Source organism: Haliaeetus leucocephalus, unplaced genomic scaffold (assembly GCF_000737465.1).
Source record: "Haliaeetus leucocephalus isolate CR32 unplaced genomic scaffold, Haliaeetus_leucocephalus-4.0 Scaffold240, whole genome shotgun sequence".
Classification (NCBI taxonomy): domain Eukaryota; kingdom Metazoa; phylum Chordata; class Aves; order Accipitriformes; family Accipitridae; genus Haliaeetus; species Haliaeetus leucocephalus.
Window position 1 is genome coordinate 83,516 of NW_010972676.1, and position 18,496 is coordinate 102,011.

General features: G+C 39.9%; 1 protein-coding gene across 12 annotated transcripts in view; it reads left to right on the forward strand.

Moving 5' to 3' along the window:
* GIGYF2 (GRB10 interacting GYF protein 2) overlaps positions 1 to 18,466 on the forward strand; it is a 79,429-nt gene extending 60,963 nt beyond the window's left edge. For 6 of the 12 annotated variants that reach the window (XM_010568160.1, XM_010568161.1, XM_010568162.1 and 3 more), the window contains 15 exons: positions 330 to 418; positions 1,439 to 1,546; positions 2,096 to 2,193; positions 2,687 to 2,787; positions 3,593 to 3,754; positions 5,597 to 5,698; positions 8,555 to 8,713; positions 9,923 to 10,159; positions 10,763 to 10,885; positions 11,531 to 11,734; positions 11,862 to 12,067; positions 12,373 to 12,527; positions 13,847 to 14,016; positions 14,403 to 14,550; positions 16,705 to 18,466. In XM_010568160.1, the coding sequence (XP_010566462.1) occupies positions 330 to 418; positions 1,439 to 1,546; positions 2,096 to 2,193; positions 2,687 to 2,787; positions 3,593 to 3,754; positions 5,597 to 5,698; positions 8,555 to 8,713; positions 9,923 to 10,159; positions 10,763 to 10,885; positions 11,531 to 11,734; positions 11,862 to 12,067; positions 12,373 to 12,527; positions 13,847 to 14,016; positions 14,403 to 14,550; positions 16,705 to 16,772 (2,130 nt within the window). In that variant the 3' untranslated portion in view covers positions 16,773 to 18,466. Of the gene's footprint in view, positions 1 to 329; positions 419 to 1,438; positions 1,547 to 2,095; positions 2,194 to 2,686; positions 2,788 to 3,592; positions 3,755 to 5,596; positions 5,699 to 8,554; positions 8,714 to 9,922; positions 10,160 to 10,762; positions 10,886 to 11,530; positions 11,735 to 11,861; positions 12,072 to 12,372; positions 12,528 to 13,846; positions 14,017 to 14,402; positions 14,551 to 16,704 lie in introns of those variants that run through there. The other 6 variants (XM_010568164.1, XM_010568165.1, XM_010568171.1 and 3 more) reach the window with 4 other exon arrangements.
* The last annotated feature ends 30 nt before the right edge of the window (positions 18,467 to 18,496 follow it).

Below are 18,496 nucleotides of genomic sequence, written 5' to 3' on the forward strand. Positions count from 1 at the left end.
TGTCTTGGAATTGCAGGTGTTCCAAGCACCAAAGTGGAACTCTTGTGTTAAATTACCTTTTTAAGTGGAGAAACGACACTCAATTTATAAATGTTTGTTTTGCTAAGTCTGTGGCTGGAAGGCTTGGTCCTGTGATACATACAAGTGCTGTGTATTTCACAGTCACCATACTATAGGCTTTGTAAATGTTGATTTATGTCTAGGTATTTTTCTATTTTCTCTGTCTTTTCAGTTCAGAATGCAACTTTTACATTGCTTGCATTTGCTATTGCAAATACTACTGTTACTATAAATGTTACTAAAATAGAATGTTTAATTCCTAAACATAGGGTGAGCTGGACCAAGAGCGGCTGACCAGGCAACAAGAGTTGGCCCTGATCCAAATGCAGCACCTCCAGTATCAGCATCTTTTAATACAGTAAGACTGCCAGTCCCAGAGATCTTCCAGTGGCTGTGTTCTGCCCTGCATTTTTAATCACCTGGGTTCAGCTTCTTGTCATTGTTTCCTTTGGCAATGGGGCTGGGAGCACTTCACCTCCAACAGCAATAGCCTGCTTCCACAAACACCAGAGGGTCGATAGTCTACAGGATCAGGATGGAGTGTGGCTACCTCAGGCACACTTTTCAGAGTCTTTTTTGGTGTTATGCATAGCTACTTTGGTAAGACCTGCTATATAGATAGCCGTTATGGTGAAACTGAATCCCGGCTATCCTTGTAATGCAGTTTGGATCTGTTGGAGTCAGATGAAGGCTACATGTCTTTTGAACTGGTGGTGGAGAAGGCAGAACTTACTTTTGGTCTGGTTGCTCAGCTTTTTGAAGATCAGTGGAAGGTAACTGCTGAAGAAAGCAGTTCATCATCCATTTTGCCACAGTTGTCAGTTGTTCAGTTCTGGCCAGTTCCTAACAACTTGTTTTGTAGGAGCTTGGAGAAAAGAAAGCAGACTCATTCAAGGGGTCCTCAAAGCATGTGCCATGATTATTGGTTTTGAATACTGATTGTCAGCTTACAATTTGATAAGGCAAGAGCCTGCCCCTGTACTAGGGGATGCCTTGATATGCTGGGGAAGAGATTGATTTGTGAGGTGGGCAGTCATCAAAGCCAATTTAATTTGAGCAATCTGTATGTAATTTATAGAAGAAGGAAAGTACCATTTCATAGCTTACAAGAGAAACATTGGACAGCAATAACCAGTTGGCAGAGTTGAGGGTGAAGAGGAATTTGATTCTGCTCATGGTGCCCGATTTGTTGTGTTCTTATATCTTGATTCTTTCCAAGGCCCCATTCTGTGGTTTCCTCTAGTATTTAGCATGTACATGATACAGGTCAGTGGTCGTTAGTCCTGGAGAATGAATCTATGTGCAACTTCTGCAACTTGGGCATTATATAAATAAGCAAGTGAACAAATACCAGTGATTCTCTGCTTCTCTTTTGAAGACAACAATATGCACAGGTGCTGGCTCAGCAGCAGAAGGCAGCCCTCTCATCCCAGCAGCAGCAGCAGCTTGCTATTCTCTTGCAGCAGTTCCAGGCCCTGAAGATGAGGTGAGTTACCCCAGACTTGAACTGAATACCATTCTTTCTATACTCTGACTTGTATATAATGATAATTATAATCTTGTCAGTGGTCCATCCTATTTAAGTTTGCTCATATTTGAGCATTACATATTTTAAACATTGTGTGAATATGAAACTGTTGCAGGATGTCGAATACTTCTTTATATATGTAGCCTTTACCACAGAATGTTTATGAAAATGATGAGGAAATCTGTAGTTGAAATCATACCTTTTTGACAGATCTGTTGTGCTGGTAACAGAATGGCTTTGCCAGTTGAGTTCTGCAGTACTAGATGCTTGTTCCTCAAATTAACCTATAAGCAGCAAATGCAGAACTGTAGCAGTACCTGGCTTAGCCCTTGACTTGGCAGCAGGGTTGAGATGAGCAAGAACTCTGCAAGCAGCTAGTGTTGTCCACATCATATTTTTGTTTTAAATAGAGGAAAGGAGTATGTTACAAGTTACTGAATCTCATGCATGTTCAGAGCACTCTTCTCCCTGGAAGTGGCATGTTGACTCTTCCTGTTGGTATTACAGAATATCTGAACAGAACATGATGCCACCTGTTACAAGGTCTGTGTCAGTGCCGGACACTGGCTCAATATGGGAACTTCAGTCAGCTTCACAACCTACAGGTAAGATGCTTAGCACGTGTCAGATTTGTTGAGAAAAGTTCATGGATTAAGAGCCAGCATTTTTGAGGTGATTGCTCTCTTTTTGACACTAGGGGAAATAATTTCTGCATCAGTATTTTTTTAACTGGTTCAGGCTACTTTGCCTTGCAGTTTAAATTCCATTTGAGAGCTGTGAAGAATATCGTAGTTTTTCTGATGGTTATGGGATGCCTTGATCCAAAGGGATTGAGTGTTACATTATAAAGGTGTTCTGCTCTTATGGGAGGAGGTTGAATAGCTGCTTCTTGTGTAGCATTTTGTAGGAAAACCAGCCTTGCTTCAGTAATGGACAAGCCTTGTTCTACAGGAAGGTGGCGCTCTGCTAAGACTAATGTGTTACCATGATTTTGGTTCATAAAACATAGTAACAGCATACACAAGATTCCCCCTTTTGGTTGTTTTTTGTTGATGTGCTTATTTTTGCTTGTCAATGTTTGTTTTCTTCACTGTCTAGTCTGGGAAGGAAGCAGTGTCTGGGATCTCCCCATTGATACTGCAGCTCAGGGACCAGCTCTAGAACAACTTCAGCAGCTCGAGAAGGCCAAAGCTGCAAAGGTCAGAAACTGTTTTGTACTGTAAGAAGTTGGGATTGCTGTTCTGCAATGTAACTGTGTTTCCTGAGCCAATGGAAGACTCTTAGCTCTTCAATCTTTAGGCTACTCTGTATGATTTTGATTAGATTTTTATGGAAAACACCATAAAGAAAATACAGGTTATAGAAACCAGTTATTAAATCCTTGTGGACTGCTGTTTGGAAGTCATTGCTGTGGCAGTACTGCTGATGTCTAAAATAGTGGTTATGTTTTTTACACTTGTGATTAAAAACTATTCACTAGCCACCTCTGTTTTAAAATGGGATCATCATGAGCTGTCAAGCCAAAACCTGAGTAGGAGCAGGTAGTCGTTCTCTCAGTCCTTGCATCTTTTCACCAGAATTGGTTTGGGTAATCGCAAGAGTCCTGTTTGTCGGGGTTGTTTCACACTTACACTGGTATTAAATTATTTTTTTAGTTTGAACCTGTATGATTCTGTACGTTTGCTGAAACTGGCTATTTTATGACTGCAAAGCAACTCGCTACTACCTTCTATAGTCAGAGGTTATTTTAAGGAGCTGATGTAGAAAGACTGACTAGAGAACCGGTGTTTGTTACAGAACAGAAATTCTCAGAAATTGTTCTAGACCATTTCAGGAATCTGACCCCAGTAGGCAGCCAGCTGATAGGTAAAATTACAATTAAAGGAGAGCATCTGTCAGAGGCTTCATCTGTTATGTTGTTACTATAATCTCAGCAGAGTTGCCCTAAGAAATGGTGTAGGAATACGTTACCTGCATCTGAGCATAGTTTTATGTGAATTGTAGCTAGAGCAAGAGAGGAGAGAAGTGGAAATGAGGGCCAAACGAGAGGAAGAGGAGAGGAAAAGGCAGGAGGAGCTTCGGAGGCAACAAGAAGAGCTACTTAGGAGGCAGCAGGAAGATGAGAGGAAACGACGGGAAGAAGAAGAACTGGCCCGCAGGAAGCAAGTGAGTTTCCTCAATGTAGTTCATCTCTAATTTTAATACTTTATAAAACTCACTTTAAGAATCCTGTGGGGTCTAATTAATCTTTGGTAGGTGTGTGTGAAGACAGTTCTAATATTTTTCATGTGAGTATATGAAATGATCATCTTCTGTTCTTGATTTTAAGTTGAAGAGCCCAAATTGCAATCTGAGAAATGGGCTTTGATGGTTCACTTCAAGATAGGTTTCTGTCTGTGAGCCAAGAGGCTTTATTCTGTGTGGAATATTTCCTCCCAACTTCTTAGTGTCAATATTAGACTATAGTTAGTTGTGCAGATATTGTATGTTTAATCTTTAGTCACCACTTATGCAGTCTAGTGTTTTGATACGGGTATGTTCTGGAGTAGACTGGAGCTTAAGTAGCTGTTTCAGATAAATAAAATGTAGAAGGATATAGTGGAAAAAGTGATGTATCATTTAGCTTTTTCTTCCTTGTTTTTTCTTTTAACTTAGTAAATCATTTATTCAAAAAAATTATCTGGATTATGTCATGGAGTTTTTCAGCTTTGTTTTCTTGAGTTGATATTTGGGAAAGGAAGGGATATAGTTTGGACAAGCAGATTTGTTAAAATTACGTGATCTGTATTGCAGTAGGAGAATGCATGTAGGAGTTGTAGTAGGTTCTCAGTCTTACAAGAACACGAAATGGAGACATTATTAGCTTGACGTTTCTAGCATTTACTTCTGAATTCTGTATGGAAGAAAGATTAGTTGTTCTTTAAGTGTTGTAGGAGGGAAAGGCAGTGAAAGTTAGTTTTCACTCTGTGTATGAAGGATAAGGGCAAGCACATTGTTGAGCTTATTCACTAAGGAGTTAGTAAATGCCCTGTAAAGTAGCACGTGAATAATAGGTGAAAGTAATAAATAATTTTGTCCTTTACAATATTTTCGATGTGCTTTGGTAGGCAGTTGTGAAGCACGTTTCCTGGTTTAAGAATCAGACACTTCTGAGGAAGCCTCTAGAATCTTTAGCTTTATTTCTAAGATAGTCATAGACCTCAATTCACTCAGTGTTTGGGGTTTGTCACTGAAGATCTATTTTAATAGGCTGCAGTATGATATGTAGTTGGCTTTCATGGTATCTTGAAGAATCAAGTCTATAAATAAATGGCTCCTTGCTTTAATCTGTCTATTTTGTGTACAGCAACTCATTATGGTATACAGTGGAAAAGCATCCTTTGATGCTTGAGTTCAAGCTTTACTGTACCATTAAAGCAATAATATACTCAAAAGTTGAACTTTTGAGTTAAGTTGCTTTAGATCTGTTTTAATAATAACTAATTTTTCAGCTGATCACCTGGTAACTCTGTGTGTCATCCATGGTGGCTTCAAATAAATAGACTTGGGTTGTTTCTTTTCAGACTAACAGTTTTGCTACTATGTGTAACTTCTTAGAAATGTCCATTAAATTCCAAAGTTTTTTGTCCACTTTGGATTTGTACAGTAAACAATCTGACTCTCCCTTTCTGAGATGTCATGGGAAATAATTATTTACAAGGAGGAAGCAGAATGGGGTTGAAAATCAGTAACAGCAAGTATCTTAGTTCATTACCAATGGAATAATTGCCACAATGCTTAATTCTGAGCAGTAATGTCTTGAAAAGGTAAAAAAGAGTTTAAGCATTTCTCTGGAAAGAGAAAATAATACTGTATTCTGTATTTTTTAAAAAACAAACGAAACTGGTCTAATATTTGAATCTGACTTCTGTACTGGAAGGCATTGTAGAATCAGGGATGAACTGATTTATTAGCATGGATTTATACAGAGGAGATGATGCTTAACAAATTTGATTAACTTCTTTTGAGGAGATGACAGTGAGAGCTGAGAGGGGTGAAGCAGTAGACTTAATCTGCCTGGACTTCAGGAAGGCTTTTGATGTAATACTGCATAAAAGACTAGTATATAAGGTTAGTAAATATGCTGTTGATGGTGAATTCTAAATAAAAAAAAAAACTAATAGAAATTCAATTCTGTAGGATGAAATGTCATACCAAATGTTGAATCCAGTTCTGTTCATAGTTTTCATCAATTACTTGCACTGTAGAATTGCAAACAGTAATGCCCAGCTTGTGTAGCTCTTGTATTTCTCTTTTGTTTCTGGTCTGATATCTTCTATTTTGTAATGATTGATCGCTTTGAGGAACAAAATTTGAGGTTTAATAATTAGCTAATAATTGTGTTCTCTGAATTGTATCTTTAGTGCTCTATTTCAAGTACCTGGTTCAAAGATGAGATCCACAAAATGAAAAGATTTGTAAGCCCTAGTAACATGGACAAGTAGAATTGTAGGTGTTACTAACTGAAAAAAAATCTGTAATATTTTATTTAAGAATGCAGGGTCTATTGAAATGAGGATTTTCTGCAATATTATAGATAACTTTTAAAAGACCTGAAACAAGTTGGCTGTACAGCAAGATGTGTGGTTGAAAACAATTACTAGAAAAGATGCTAAAGAATATTGGGATTCTCTTGGATCAGGAAGTCAGTGGCAGAAAGCTGGAGAGCTTTGAAAGTTTTTGGTTACATGCTCAAGCAAAAACATTGAATAATAAGAAGATACAGAAGTAAATATTTAAGGCAACCTTTTCTATAGGTGTGAAGAGTAGGAAAAAAGAATTACATCAGCCATGTGATTCCCAGCTTTTCATAATCTTGCAGATTCTTTTTTTGTTTTACTCATGTTGGTACAACACTGTTCATCTTCAGTTCTCTAGGGGAGAGAAGTGGGTTTTTTTTCTTTTTTTTTTTTAATTGCTGTCATTCAACAGTGTCTCTCCTGGCATGCCTGAGCAAGAAAGAGATCCCTACAGCTTTATTAATGGCAATTCTAGCCTCATTTCCCAAAGAGAAAGTAGGGCAGAGATGTCAATGAACTGCTGTTGTATAGGAGGACTTGGTGACTTTGTTCATCTCTCTCAGGTACTACATGTTATGTCAATGGCTAGTGCCGAACATCCCCCCAGCCTGGCTGGCGGCTAGGCATCCTGAGCCGAGATACTGGTGTGTCGTCTCTAGTCAAACAAAACAGACTGGCACACCTCCAGCCTCCTCAGTAGACTTTTCAGTAAAAGAAACAACAAGCAGAAATTTTTCAGCACTTGTATTGGGGACACTTGATTACTGTGACTTGAGTGCATGTGTCCCAAGGCCCAAGTTACAAAAATGGTCTAGGTGTTGTGTGTTGTGCTTGAAGCTTTTGTGAATATGACAAATCAAGGACTTGATTAGTTGAGAAAACAATTCATAGACTACTGTTTTATGTCCAGCTAGTGGAAGAAAAACTTACACTTACTGCACTTACATTTTAGCACTAAACCACTTAAGTGATATACAGGAATATGAATTACTTCTTGGCTTGCAGCCAGCACCTCTTCAGTGCCATAGGATTACTGGTAAAAAAAAAAAAAAAGTCTACTGACAGTTATATTGTAGACATCTGAAATTAGCCAGGGTCAGAGAAACCTGGTCTAGTTGTTCAGTGAACTGTACTACAGTTTATCTATGCTGTGTGTATATGAAGGCTTGGTATCAGATTTAGTAAAAGAGTCTTAGATTTCAGAATTAACTTCCTTGATTTACCAGAGTTCAAAATTTATATCTGTGCTGCAAAATTAGTCTCCTTTCATTCTGTGAATAATGTATTGCTTATAAAAAAACTTGTAAGAGTACGATTGCACAGTACTGATTGTTCAAAAGGAAAATGTATTTATGAAGCTTAAAAAAGTTCATGTGCAAAAAGTAGGATCTTTAGGTTGAGCTGGTAGGATAAGTCAGAAAGTGGAGAGAAGAATAGGAGGGTTGAAAAGCAGAGTGGCCTTAACACAGTTGCTGGACTTCAGAGATCAAAAAAGGCAGCAAAATCCAAGGGTATTTTATGCAAGGCAAAGTCAGAACTGGGGCGAAAAGTTGCACAGATGCGCTCCTATTTAACAATATACAGGAAGCCAGCTGAAGGCTGGTTGTGCCCTATTCCTCCAAAAATCAAGTAGCAGAATGGAAAAATTTCTGTTTATCTTGATCTTCAGAGCAGTAGGAAAGGGTGCTGAAGTTTTATTGACTGAAGTAAATAATTTTGCTACTTGGAAAGCAATTTATTGCAGGCTATTTAACTAATTTAGGGATAGCCCAAAACTAAAGCCCTCGAGACCTTTTGTTGCCCGTAATATTTAAGTAGTATAGGAAAAGCCCAGTCAAAGCCCTTTCATAGAGTTCCACATCTCCGAGACTTCCAAAGGTTACAGTTTTCTTAAGTGCACTGGGCTGCTTCAGCTTATTTCTGGTGTCTGGATATGTGGTTTGAGTTTTGTAGTGCACTTTAGTCAGTGTTTAGAAACTCCTTTATAAGTAGGAAAAGCTTCCAACTTACAGCTGACACCCCAAAAAAAAAAAAAAATTAATGATACCCACATATTAAAATACATATATATGTTCAAGTACACTTAGTACATATCAGAAAGAGGAGTCTCACCCTTTGTTTTCATTCTCAACACCATTCTTTTTAAAACCAAAGATATGGAATGATTTCATGTGTTCCTTTTTTCATTAAAATAATTCATTTATGTACGAGATGCACATTGCATCAAAAAACTTGTTAACATGTGGGTCTGGAGTGTTTAATATAATTGTTTTGGTAGTGCTTAGCCTGGAGCTAAGGAACTTTTCTTGAGGCCATTTATCTGGCCAGATCATGTTGTAGTCTGTGTTCTGATGTGATTCATCAATAAAATGGCTTTTATAGATTCACATTTTGTTCCCAACTCCAGGAGGAAGCCCTGAGGCGACAACGAGAGCAGGAAATTGCACTAAGGCGGCAGCGGGAGGAAGAAGAGCGGCAACAACAGGAGGAAGCACTTAGAAGATTGGAAGAGAGAAGAAGAGAAGAGGAGGAAAGACGGCAACGAGAGGAGTTAATTCGTAAACAGGTGAAAAATGGCAGAAGGGAACTATTATATTTAATTATGGAGGCTGCCAGAATGAACAGGCTTTGAAACTTGCATCCGTGCCTGAGGCACCCATCAGTTTTGGTGGAGGAAGGCAAAGTTTGTAGACGGTATCAAGTGAATGAAAACCAGGTTGTTTACCTGTATCCTGATTTCAGACAAAATAATCAGAATCCAGTCTGCCCTTTGGAAAATAAATTTGTGTTGAATGAGTGTTTTCCTTCATGTTTGAGCCTTAAGAATGGCTTTGCAGCATGGTATTTCTACTTCTTTCTTCAAAAGAAAGGCAGACTAGAGTACAAGAATAATAATTTGTTTTGAATTGTCACTCTCTGAGCCTTTATTATAGAATTGTTATCTTTAATGTCATCTGAGATAATGAGTTTTGCCAGTCTTTCTGTACTATGCCCAGACTATACCCATTATAAAAGTTTCAGCTTTTTTCTTCCCTTTTCTTGTCTTACTGTTAACAGGCTTTTTTGCCCTGGGGTCAGCTTTAGAAGTCCGTATTGGGCAACTTGAGCTTCCAGCCCCCAAATTGATACTGTCACAGTCCCTAAATCAAACTAATTTTGAAACATGATTGGCTTCACATTAATTTCCAGGTCCATTTCAGAATTGCCAGTTGTTATTTAAAAATTTGTTTTCAGGGGCCTCCCTTACAAGACATTCATTGCCATTTCTGTCCCACCACACAGTCATCTCCTTTGTTAGCAGAAGCATCTTTTCCTTTGCAACTCTAGTGTTGAGTAACAACAGTAACCATCACTGCCTTTGTCACCTGTTTTCTTCTTTCATGTCAAAACCTCTTCTTCCTTTAATCCTGTCAAGTTTTATTCCACTGAAAATGTAGCAGTACTTGACTGTAAGTAGTATAAGCAGGTAGAAGTTTAGACTGAAAGGTGTGTAACTCCTAGAAGGAAAGTGGCATGAAATTAGCTACTCTGAACTAGGGAGATGTCATTGTCTCCCAAGTTCCTTGGTGGAGCAATGGCAAACTTATATTTTTAGGTGGTATAGACCATATTATTGGGGTTTCTTGCCTGACAAAGGTAAAGGTAAATGAACAACCTAAACAGCACAGATTACAGATATAAAGGTCTCTGTTCTGTCAGAATGTCAGTACCACAGAGTAGGAGTAATTTAGATTTTCTGAGTCTTAGACTTTACTCCTCTTTATGTCCTGGGAAGGAAGAGGAGGCTGCCAAGTGGGCACGTGAAGAGGAGGAAGCCCAACGGCGCCTTGAAGAAAGTCGGCTACGCATGGAAGAAGAGGCAGCCAGACAGCGGCTCGAAGAAGAAGAGCGAAAGCGCAAGGAGCTGGAACTCCAGCGCCAGAAAGAAATAATGAGACAGAGGCAGCAGCAGCAGGAGGCTTTACGACGGCTGCAACAACAGCAGCAACAGCAGCAACTTGCACAAATGAAGGTAATGTGTCTCTGCAGTTTAACTTCCTCCTTCAGTACAGTGTAGGAAGTAAAACCACAGCTGAATTCAGGGTTGTCTAGACTAGCTTGAGCAGATTGGGGACAGATGAACTATATGGAGAAGGAAGAGGGTAAATAGTTGACTCTGAAAAGTGATGGGAGAAACAAGAGGAAGATAAGTTACAAAATAAAAAAGGTTCAGTTGATAGAAGCATACTAGAAAGGGATTCGCAGATGAGTACAGATGTTTATTCTGCTGCAATGAACAAGGGCCAGTGCAAAGTTTCTAAAGTCTGGAGTTCCTGAAGTCTTTGAAATCAAAATTGATGGCTATTTTTCAGGCAGTGATGTGTTACATTGTTCTTGATATGCTGTGTCTTTGACCCTATGATACATCAGAGGGCAATTGAAAGAAACATAGTTTATACGTTGTACTTTTTCATACTTAATTGTACCATTTTATACTTTCCAGTGTTTTGTTAAACTTTAAAGGTGGCCTTTCTTTTCCCTTGTGCTGTGGGCTTACACTGATTTTTCATGATTATACTGCAGTGGTATTCTCTAAAATGTTTTGTAATTCCTAATGATGTGGGTTTTGGCCCAGCTCCCTTCATCTTCAACTTGGGGTCAGCAATCAAATTCAGGAGCTTGCCAATCCCAGACCACACTGTCATTGGCAGAGATCCAAAAATTAGAAGAAGAACGAGAACGGCAGCTTCGAGAAGAGGTAAATACTAACAGTAATGGAGTGTAACTTGTTAGAGTGGTCTCAACTATGTGACTGTTTAACTGTCAATAAAGTTATTAAAAGGAATGGTGAGGATGAGGAGTGTTTTTTTGAAATAGCATAACTCAGGTAAAATCCTACCTTTCGGGTGTAGGTTCAGTAAGTACTTGTTTGAAAGTTTTTATAGCTTCTTAATACAAGTATCTGAAAGAAGGGAGAACTGTACTCTTTTAACCCTGGGAATATAATACATTCACAAAACAATATAAAATTATTTTACATCTGTACTCTGTTTGCAGATATGCACAAGACCAGGGCAGTTTGGGGCAGGGGAAAGGGTTGAAAGGGGCAGGGGGAGCAAGTGATGGTAGGAGAGAAGGTATTCTTCCAAGACCCCAAATGCTTAGCTGGCTGCAGTTATGATTTGACAAATTTATTCTGTCCTAGGCTAATAAACAATTTGTATTTACTGGTTACTTAGTGTCTCCCTTTTTGGAGGAACTGTGATGGCTCAAAAAATAATAGTTCAGCCAAACTCCTCCAGGAGAGAGTGATATCAGTTTAAAACCAGCTTCCCAGCTAGACTTCTGAACAGTAATGATCTTTTGAAAGTATGGACAAGTGTTTTTGTCTTGCATGCAACAGCAAAGGCGTCAGCAGCGTGAACTAATGAAGGCCCTCCAGCAGCAGCAGCAGCAGCAGCAGCAAAAATTGTCAGGCTGGGGTAATGTCACCAAACCAACAGGCACCACCAAGTCCCTGCTGGAGATACAGCAGGAAGAGGCAAGGCAGATGCAGAAACAGCAGCAACAGCAGCACCAGCAGCCGAACAGAGTCAGAAATACTACGGTATGTATGGTATTTATGTAATCAGTATGCAGAGGGAAACAGTACATGACAGTTCTCCATGTCTATTCATTACTGTTCTGCCAGGTCTGGTGCTAATAACCAGGATCTCTTTGTTATGTTTCAACAGCACTCTAACCTGCACACCAGCATTGGGAATTCAGTGTGGGGCTCCCTAAACACTAATCCCAGCAACCAGTGGGCATCTGATCTAGTCAGTAGCATCTGGAGTAATGCTGATACCAAAAACTCAAACATGGGTTTCTGGGATGATGCAGTGAAGGAAGTGGGACCTCGTAACTCGACCAATAAAAACAAAAGCAATGCCAGCCTCAGGTAGGAATTGGGGAAGGAGCTTTTGCAAAGAAAGGCTACGACTCCCGAGATGATCACTTAGCAGTTATAACATCTTCGTCTGTTTTTCTTTTTTTCTCTGTGTTGCTCAGGATCTGTTTTGACAACAAAAATAGCTAATAGGTGACCATTCACAATTTATTTTGTCATTTACGTAGAAAATTAGTTGGTTCTTAAACAGCGTTCACATCTTGTAAACTAGTGAGTCTTGTAACATTGTACTGTATACTGTACTGTTCGTAAGTCTGGTAACTTATGATTTATTATAAGTGTTTTCTTTACCTCAGTAAATCTGTAGGTATTACAAGTAGACAAAACAAGAAGGTGGAAGAAGAGGAGAAGCTGTTGAAATTGTTCCAGGGGGTTAATAAAGCCCAGGATGGATTCACTCAGTGGTGTGAACAGATGCTTCATGCACTCAACACAGCCAACAACTTAGATGGTAAGAGGTGGGGAGGAATGTAAATGATCCACTGTAAGAAACAATATCCAGTTTGTTTCCTGACCCGATAGTTCTGAGGGACAGTAATGACATCAAAGTAATGTTTTTAATGCAGTCAGCAAAATGGCATCATTAAATAGTGGTCCGAAGAACTGGCTGCATCATCTTCTCCATGGTTTTTGTTGGGCTAACTATAGCAAATCAGTGGGGATTGGAAACAGATTTGAAGTCTGCCACCTAGAGCTCTGCTGAGGTTTTTTGGTGGTCATGGAAGCATTATCAGGCAGGTGGATGAGGATCCAGTTAACTTTTAAGTGCAGGCCAAATTATCATCTGTCCCTGTGCAAAGCTTTTTTTGGTGTGAAACTGGTTGGGTTTTGTACTAATTCTGCTGGAGGGCACATAGAGGAATGCCCAGCCTGAGATCACAAACTGATACCTTCTTGTATTACTGCCTCCAGTGTAGACCTGTGCAAATCCTTGTGCTCCAGCATCTGCACGCTGCAAAGTTGTGGTTCTGTGGGACCCACGAACCTGAGTGGGGAACAAGAGCTACGCCAAGAGCCAGAATCACACCTCACACAATTGCAGTGCCACAGCTTCCCTCCTCTTAGAGGAGAGATACTAGAAGTGACTTCTTGGCCTCATCTGTGATGTGCTAACTACCTTCATCTGGTGTCTTGGGAGAGGCTGTGGCCCTGCAGGGCCATCATGGGTCATACATCCACAGTGAGCTTCTGTGCTTCCAAGGCTACTTTGTGCCACAGGCAGCAGCCTGTTGTCCTGGTGTCTTCCTGGCTCATGATTTGCTTTGCCCTTCTCCGTGTTGAAATAAAACTCAGTGCAACAAAGTCTAAGGAAAAAAAGCTGGTAAAGACACCTTGCAAGTGAGCTAGCTGTTGAACTTCAGGTCCTTGCAGGTCAGGTCAGCCACTGTGGAGTGTGATCTGTTGTGCTTCAGCTAAAAAGAGATTGTACTGATGACAGCTCTGGGAGTAGTATTTTTCATTTGGGCCTGGCATTAAATTTGAACATTAAAGCTGGCAGCAACTCAAGCTGATGGGCTAACATACCCATAGGATTGTCACTTTGTTTTCCTTCTCATCGCATTAGCTGCCTTTCTTATTCTTGCTTTGACTGCAGAATAGATGAAGCATTCTGTCATAGGGCTTTACTGCAGGGAACTCGGAAGGGGAAGCTGTTTGCCATGGCTACTAGATTAGTGAATATTTGAAACAGAAATCCAAACTTTGTGTTTATTGCATGCATGTGTTCATGTATCAATATGCATTCCCTCACGGTCTGCCTTCTTCTTGCAGTTCCCACGTTTGTTTCTTTCCTGAAGGAAGTGGAGTCTCCCTATGAGGTCCATGATTACATCAGAGCCTATCTTGGAGATACTCCTGAGGCCAAGGAGTTTGCCAAGCAGTTTCTTGAGCGCCGTGCCAAACAGAAAGCCAGTCAGCAGCGGCAACAGCAGCAGCAACAGGTAAATTTTACTCGCTACAGTCCTTAGGAGCAGTGTATAGAGACTATATTTGAGTCTGAAAGAGGCTGCATTTCTGCTGGATTGATAGGAGGATGAGCAGGATTTTACAGGCCATGTGAAATACAGAGAATAAAGCAGATTTCAAATATTTACTGCAGAATCAAGTTTCCTTTATAACTAACAGTTGGGGCCAACTGTAGATCAAATAGTGTCTTAACATACTGATCCAGGATATGCTTTAGAAAGATGAGGTAGATGTGTTGGATGGATGCACCAGTGGTTAGTGCTGCCACATGTGATGTAGGAAGTGCTTTGGGCTTTCTGAATGTTTTCAATATGAATAAACCAAACTTAATTGCACTTTATAATCCTGCTTTGTTTTCTAGGATTCAGTGTGGGGGATGAACCACAGTTCGCTACATTCGGTCTTTCAGACCAATCAGAGCAACAACCAGCAATCCAATTTTGAGGCTGTGCAGAGTGGGAAGAAAAAGAAGAAACAGAAAATGGTTCGTGCAGATCCCAGCTTGTTAGGTCAGTTTTAATTTTTATAAATTAATGTTTAGTTTGGGAAAAGCCTCGTGGAGTGTAGAATTCCTGTTAACTTTAAATGGGAATATTGAATTTGAGCAGAAAAGGTAGTTGTTGAAGTGTCTTTAGAATTTGTTTCAGTATTACTATTTTAATGATTCAAAAAAACTCTATATCAGTTTCATGGAAAACTTCTGTTGAACTTTCCCCCATGAAAAGGTCTCTCCAATACCTTGGTTATTATCTGGAAACCTTTAGGTAGTTCAGGGATGTCAGTTAAACTGCCTTTCCTCTTTTGAGTCAACCTATGCCTATTTTATTGAATTAATGAATTTAATGAATTAATAAAGCTTCTCGAGGCTTGCCTTTCTTCCTTCCTACTTTTTTACATGAGCTAACCACCCTAGTCAGAAATTATGGCAAAGATTTTATGGAAAAAAAAGTCGAAAAGTGGTCATAAGTTTTCAGTTGGAGGCAGTGGAGATGATGACATCATTAGTAGTCCCTCTTTTATTTGTTTGTTTATTTTTTTATGTTCTCTATTTTAATTTTTATGTGAGGATGGTAGTTAACTAGTCCTTATAGCATTGATGGAAAGGTTTTTTTTTAAAGTGGCCTTTAAGATACAAGGGCATCGTGTAAGTACCTGAGTAGTGAGCATTGTGGAATGTAATATGGCACTGTAGTATTCCTGTAGAATAAATGTGTCTACATTTGTGCTGTGTGATAAAAAGGAAACTAGGGTACCGCACTGGGCTGGTATTTGTTGTGCTGGTGCTACTTAGCTTATGTTCATGTAAAGCAGCCTGGTATTAACCACTTGGAAGTCAGTGCTTTTTTAAGGCTCTGACAGAGCCCTACCTTTGTTTTTTATGTTCCCTTTTTGTTCTCGACAAAATCAATACTCTTCAATTAAATCAATGATTTCTGCAATGAAGTATATTGAATTTTTCAGTGGAATCCTGACTTATGCCACCCCAGGTGCCAGTCCAGTGAGTCTGATATGGGTCTTCAGTTGAATAGTTTAAAAACCTGCTCATGTAATGTGAGATCACCACATACAATTAAGTTGTTGCAACTGTAAGAGAAGTAGCACATGCAGCTTCTTAAAAATCAGTACACTTATTACAAATAATTCCAAAACCTTTTAGGTAACATACTGCCATGAGAGGGAGCCAGAACAATTTGCTTAAACCTACTGAACAGAGCACTGTTTATCTGTTGAAGATAATGACTGTGAAAGTGGTTCGTTTTCTAGCACAGAGCAAGCCTACATAGCAGTCTCAAGACAATGAAATGTCAGGTTTGTGTTTAGTAGCCTTACACAGGAGAACTTTCTCATACTCCATGTGAGGTTGGTACAACTGTAAAAATTGGATTTCAGTAGGAAATTTGCATATGATATATTGGGTTTTTTCCTTGTAGCAAGTGTTCTTGCTTTTTTTGCACACTTTTCTCATGTGCATCATGTCCTCAGCACTTACGATTAAAAGGTTGGGTACAAGTTTAGGTGCATCTTGAGCCATCTGCATAGCCCTATATAGCTTTGTACATTTTCATGTTGTACTCCTGAGATAGAAGACTGTAAAAAAGCATGGAAATACATGGAATTACCACTAGATTTCATAGGTAGATGTATTTAGACGTTAAAGTGAGGGGTAGAATTGCTCACACCCCCTGAAATGCTGAGCATGATTCCACATTGGATTCTGAGTTCACAAAATGTATATTTCTGTCTCTTGGACCATATAAGTACAGTGTTGATGGGCACTTCCAAGTACCAGTTGACTCAAACTTGCTCCTTTCCAAGATGTTGCTGAGCCATGTTGCCACTGTGCCTAGACATGCCTCATACTAGCTCTGCAGATGACATCTTGTGTCAAATGAAAGTTGAAACCAGTCTTCTGCTGATCTGTTTTTAAAGACTAAGTGATAGTTACCTAAATAAACAATTGATTGTCTTTGATTTATTAAGGGAAAAAACAGAAACAGTTTGGGTAATTATATCTCTAGCCTTACTGAATTTCCCTCTGAGTTTTTATTAGATACGTATTATTCACTTTATCTTATACATGCTACTGCATGTAACAGATGTATTGCATCAAACACAATATACCACATTCAGATTTTTAACACAAGTCCTTCTTGGTTTTACAGGGTTTTCAGTGAATGCCTCATCAGAGCGGCTCAATATGGGAGAAATAGAGACTTTGGAAGACTACTGAGCATGTGCAAATCAACTGGCTTTTCCTGCATCTGTTAACCATGGATTCTCCGTTTTGGACACAGTACTCTCCACCATGCGTTCTTCTTTGCCTTGCAGTGAATCACAGAATCAATCATCTCAGGCTGCTTCCTCTGGCCCCAGCAAACCCTTTCTGCCCAGGACTGCACAGGCGTTGTTCCTACTGTCAGCCTAGAGTCGAGTGGACTTTGTTCAGAGTCCTGGGAGGGTGGGAGATAGGATTCATTCACAACAAGGCTGATTTGGGCAGCAAGCTTTCACTGTGCTGTGATTTCTTCTGCTGACATACCTAGGGGGAAAAAAAATATCAATTGGGATTCTGCAAACCATTGCTTCCCTCTCCTGGTTACTCGTACCACATCCAACATGTGCAGTCATGGAGAGGGAGAGAGAGTTTGTGGTTAACAGATGTTGGTCAAAACCAAAATGCCACACAGATACTGACTTCCGTGCTCCATCAGGGCAAGAGTGCTCTCCTAAGCCAGGAGTTGCATTCATAAGCTAACCTTAGAACTGGCAACAGCAGGAGAGGGGTGGTGGTGGGTGCAGTTTAGCTTGGGTTGGTTTGAAGTTGCACACCCCCTGCCAGCCCTTCTCAGCACATTATTTTTGGAGGGAAAGCTCGAGTCTGTCTTCATTAGGTGGTGATGCTGAAGCTGGTGGAGTTCCCCGTTGGCATACTCCAGCCTTCCTGGACAAGTGGGGACTTCTACTCTGGGAAAAAAGGGGGGTGGCATCTCTTCTTTTAGGTTGAATTGATCCCTTAAATGCTACCTTTGGAGGGTTAGGACCAGTTTATTTTGAGCTCTTTTCCTGCAAATTTGTCTCGTTTAAGAGACGGTAGGATCTTTACTGTGTGGATCTTTAGTCTTTGGTGAGGGTGAACACTGGCTTTCAGATATATACCCCAGCAGTCTTAGCTAGTTGTCATTTCAAGCAGTGCTTAGGTTAAGGAGCAGAGATGCCCTTTTGTCATGAAGAGAGACTGTGGAGGGCGAAGTTATGTGCAGTGACAGCCCTGCTTATCTTCTACACCTTAAACTATTTCATGCACCTTCACTGGGATCCATAATCTTTAAGTATTTATGGAATCATAACCTTCCTCTCTCACGGAAATATTAATATCACCTTCCTTTCTCCACCCACCCACATGCACACACACCATGAAAGAAAGAAAATGAAAACTGCCAAATGCACTTAGTTTCAACCCCCTGATCCCATCTCCCATTCCCAGAGAGTTATAACCTGCCAAGGGAGATATGCTGCAGTTCTGGTGGAGTTCTATAAAGGTGACTGTTGTTCTGTCATCACTGCCTAAAGAAAACAGTTCGAGTTGCTCAAGAGCAGTTTGGCTTTGGATTTTATTTTGTTTGGTTTATTCATTTTTTGGGGTCACCTTTCCCTTCCTCCTCTCTCTTCCCCCTGCCCCCAAACATGTACAGTAACTATACAGAGACTGCTGCAGACTTGTATATAGTTTTTGGATCCAACAGCATGGAGAGACTTGGAACTGTTGCAAATCTGGTCTCCCTGTCTCCTTTGCTTTGTAAATTCATAAAAGGGGGAAGAGGGGTAGTTAAAATGTTTACACAACTTTAAACTCCCTCTGAACTTTTGCCAGTGTGGGGGGGAAAAAGAGAGAACTTAAATAAAACCTGGTTGTATTATATCTGAGAGAAAACTTTCTGCTTGCTTTTGTCAAAG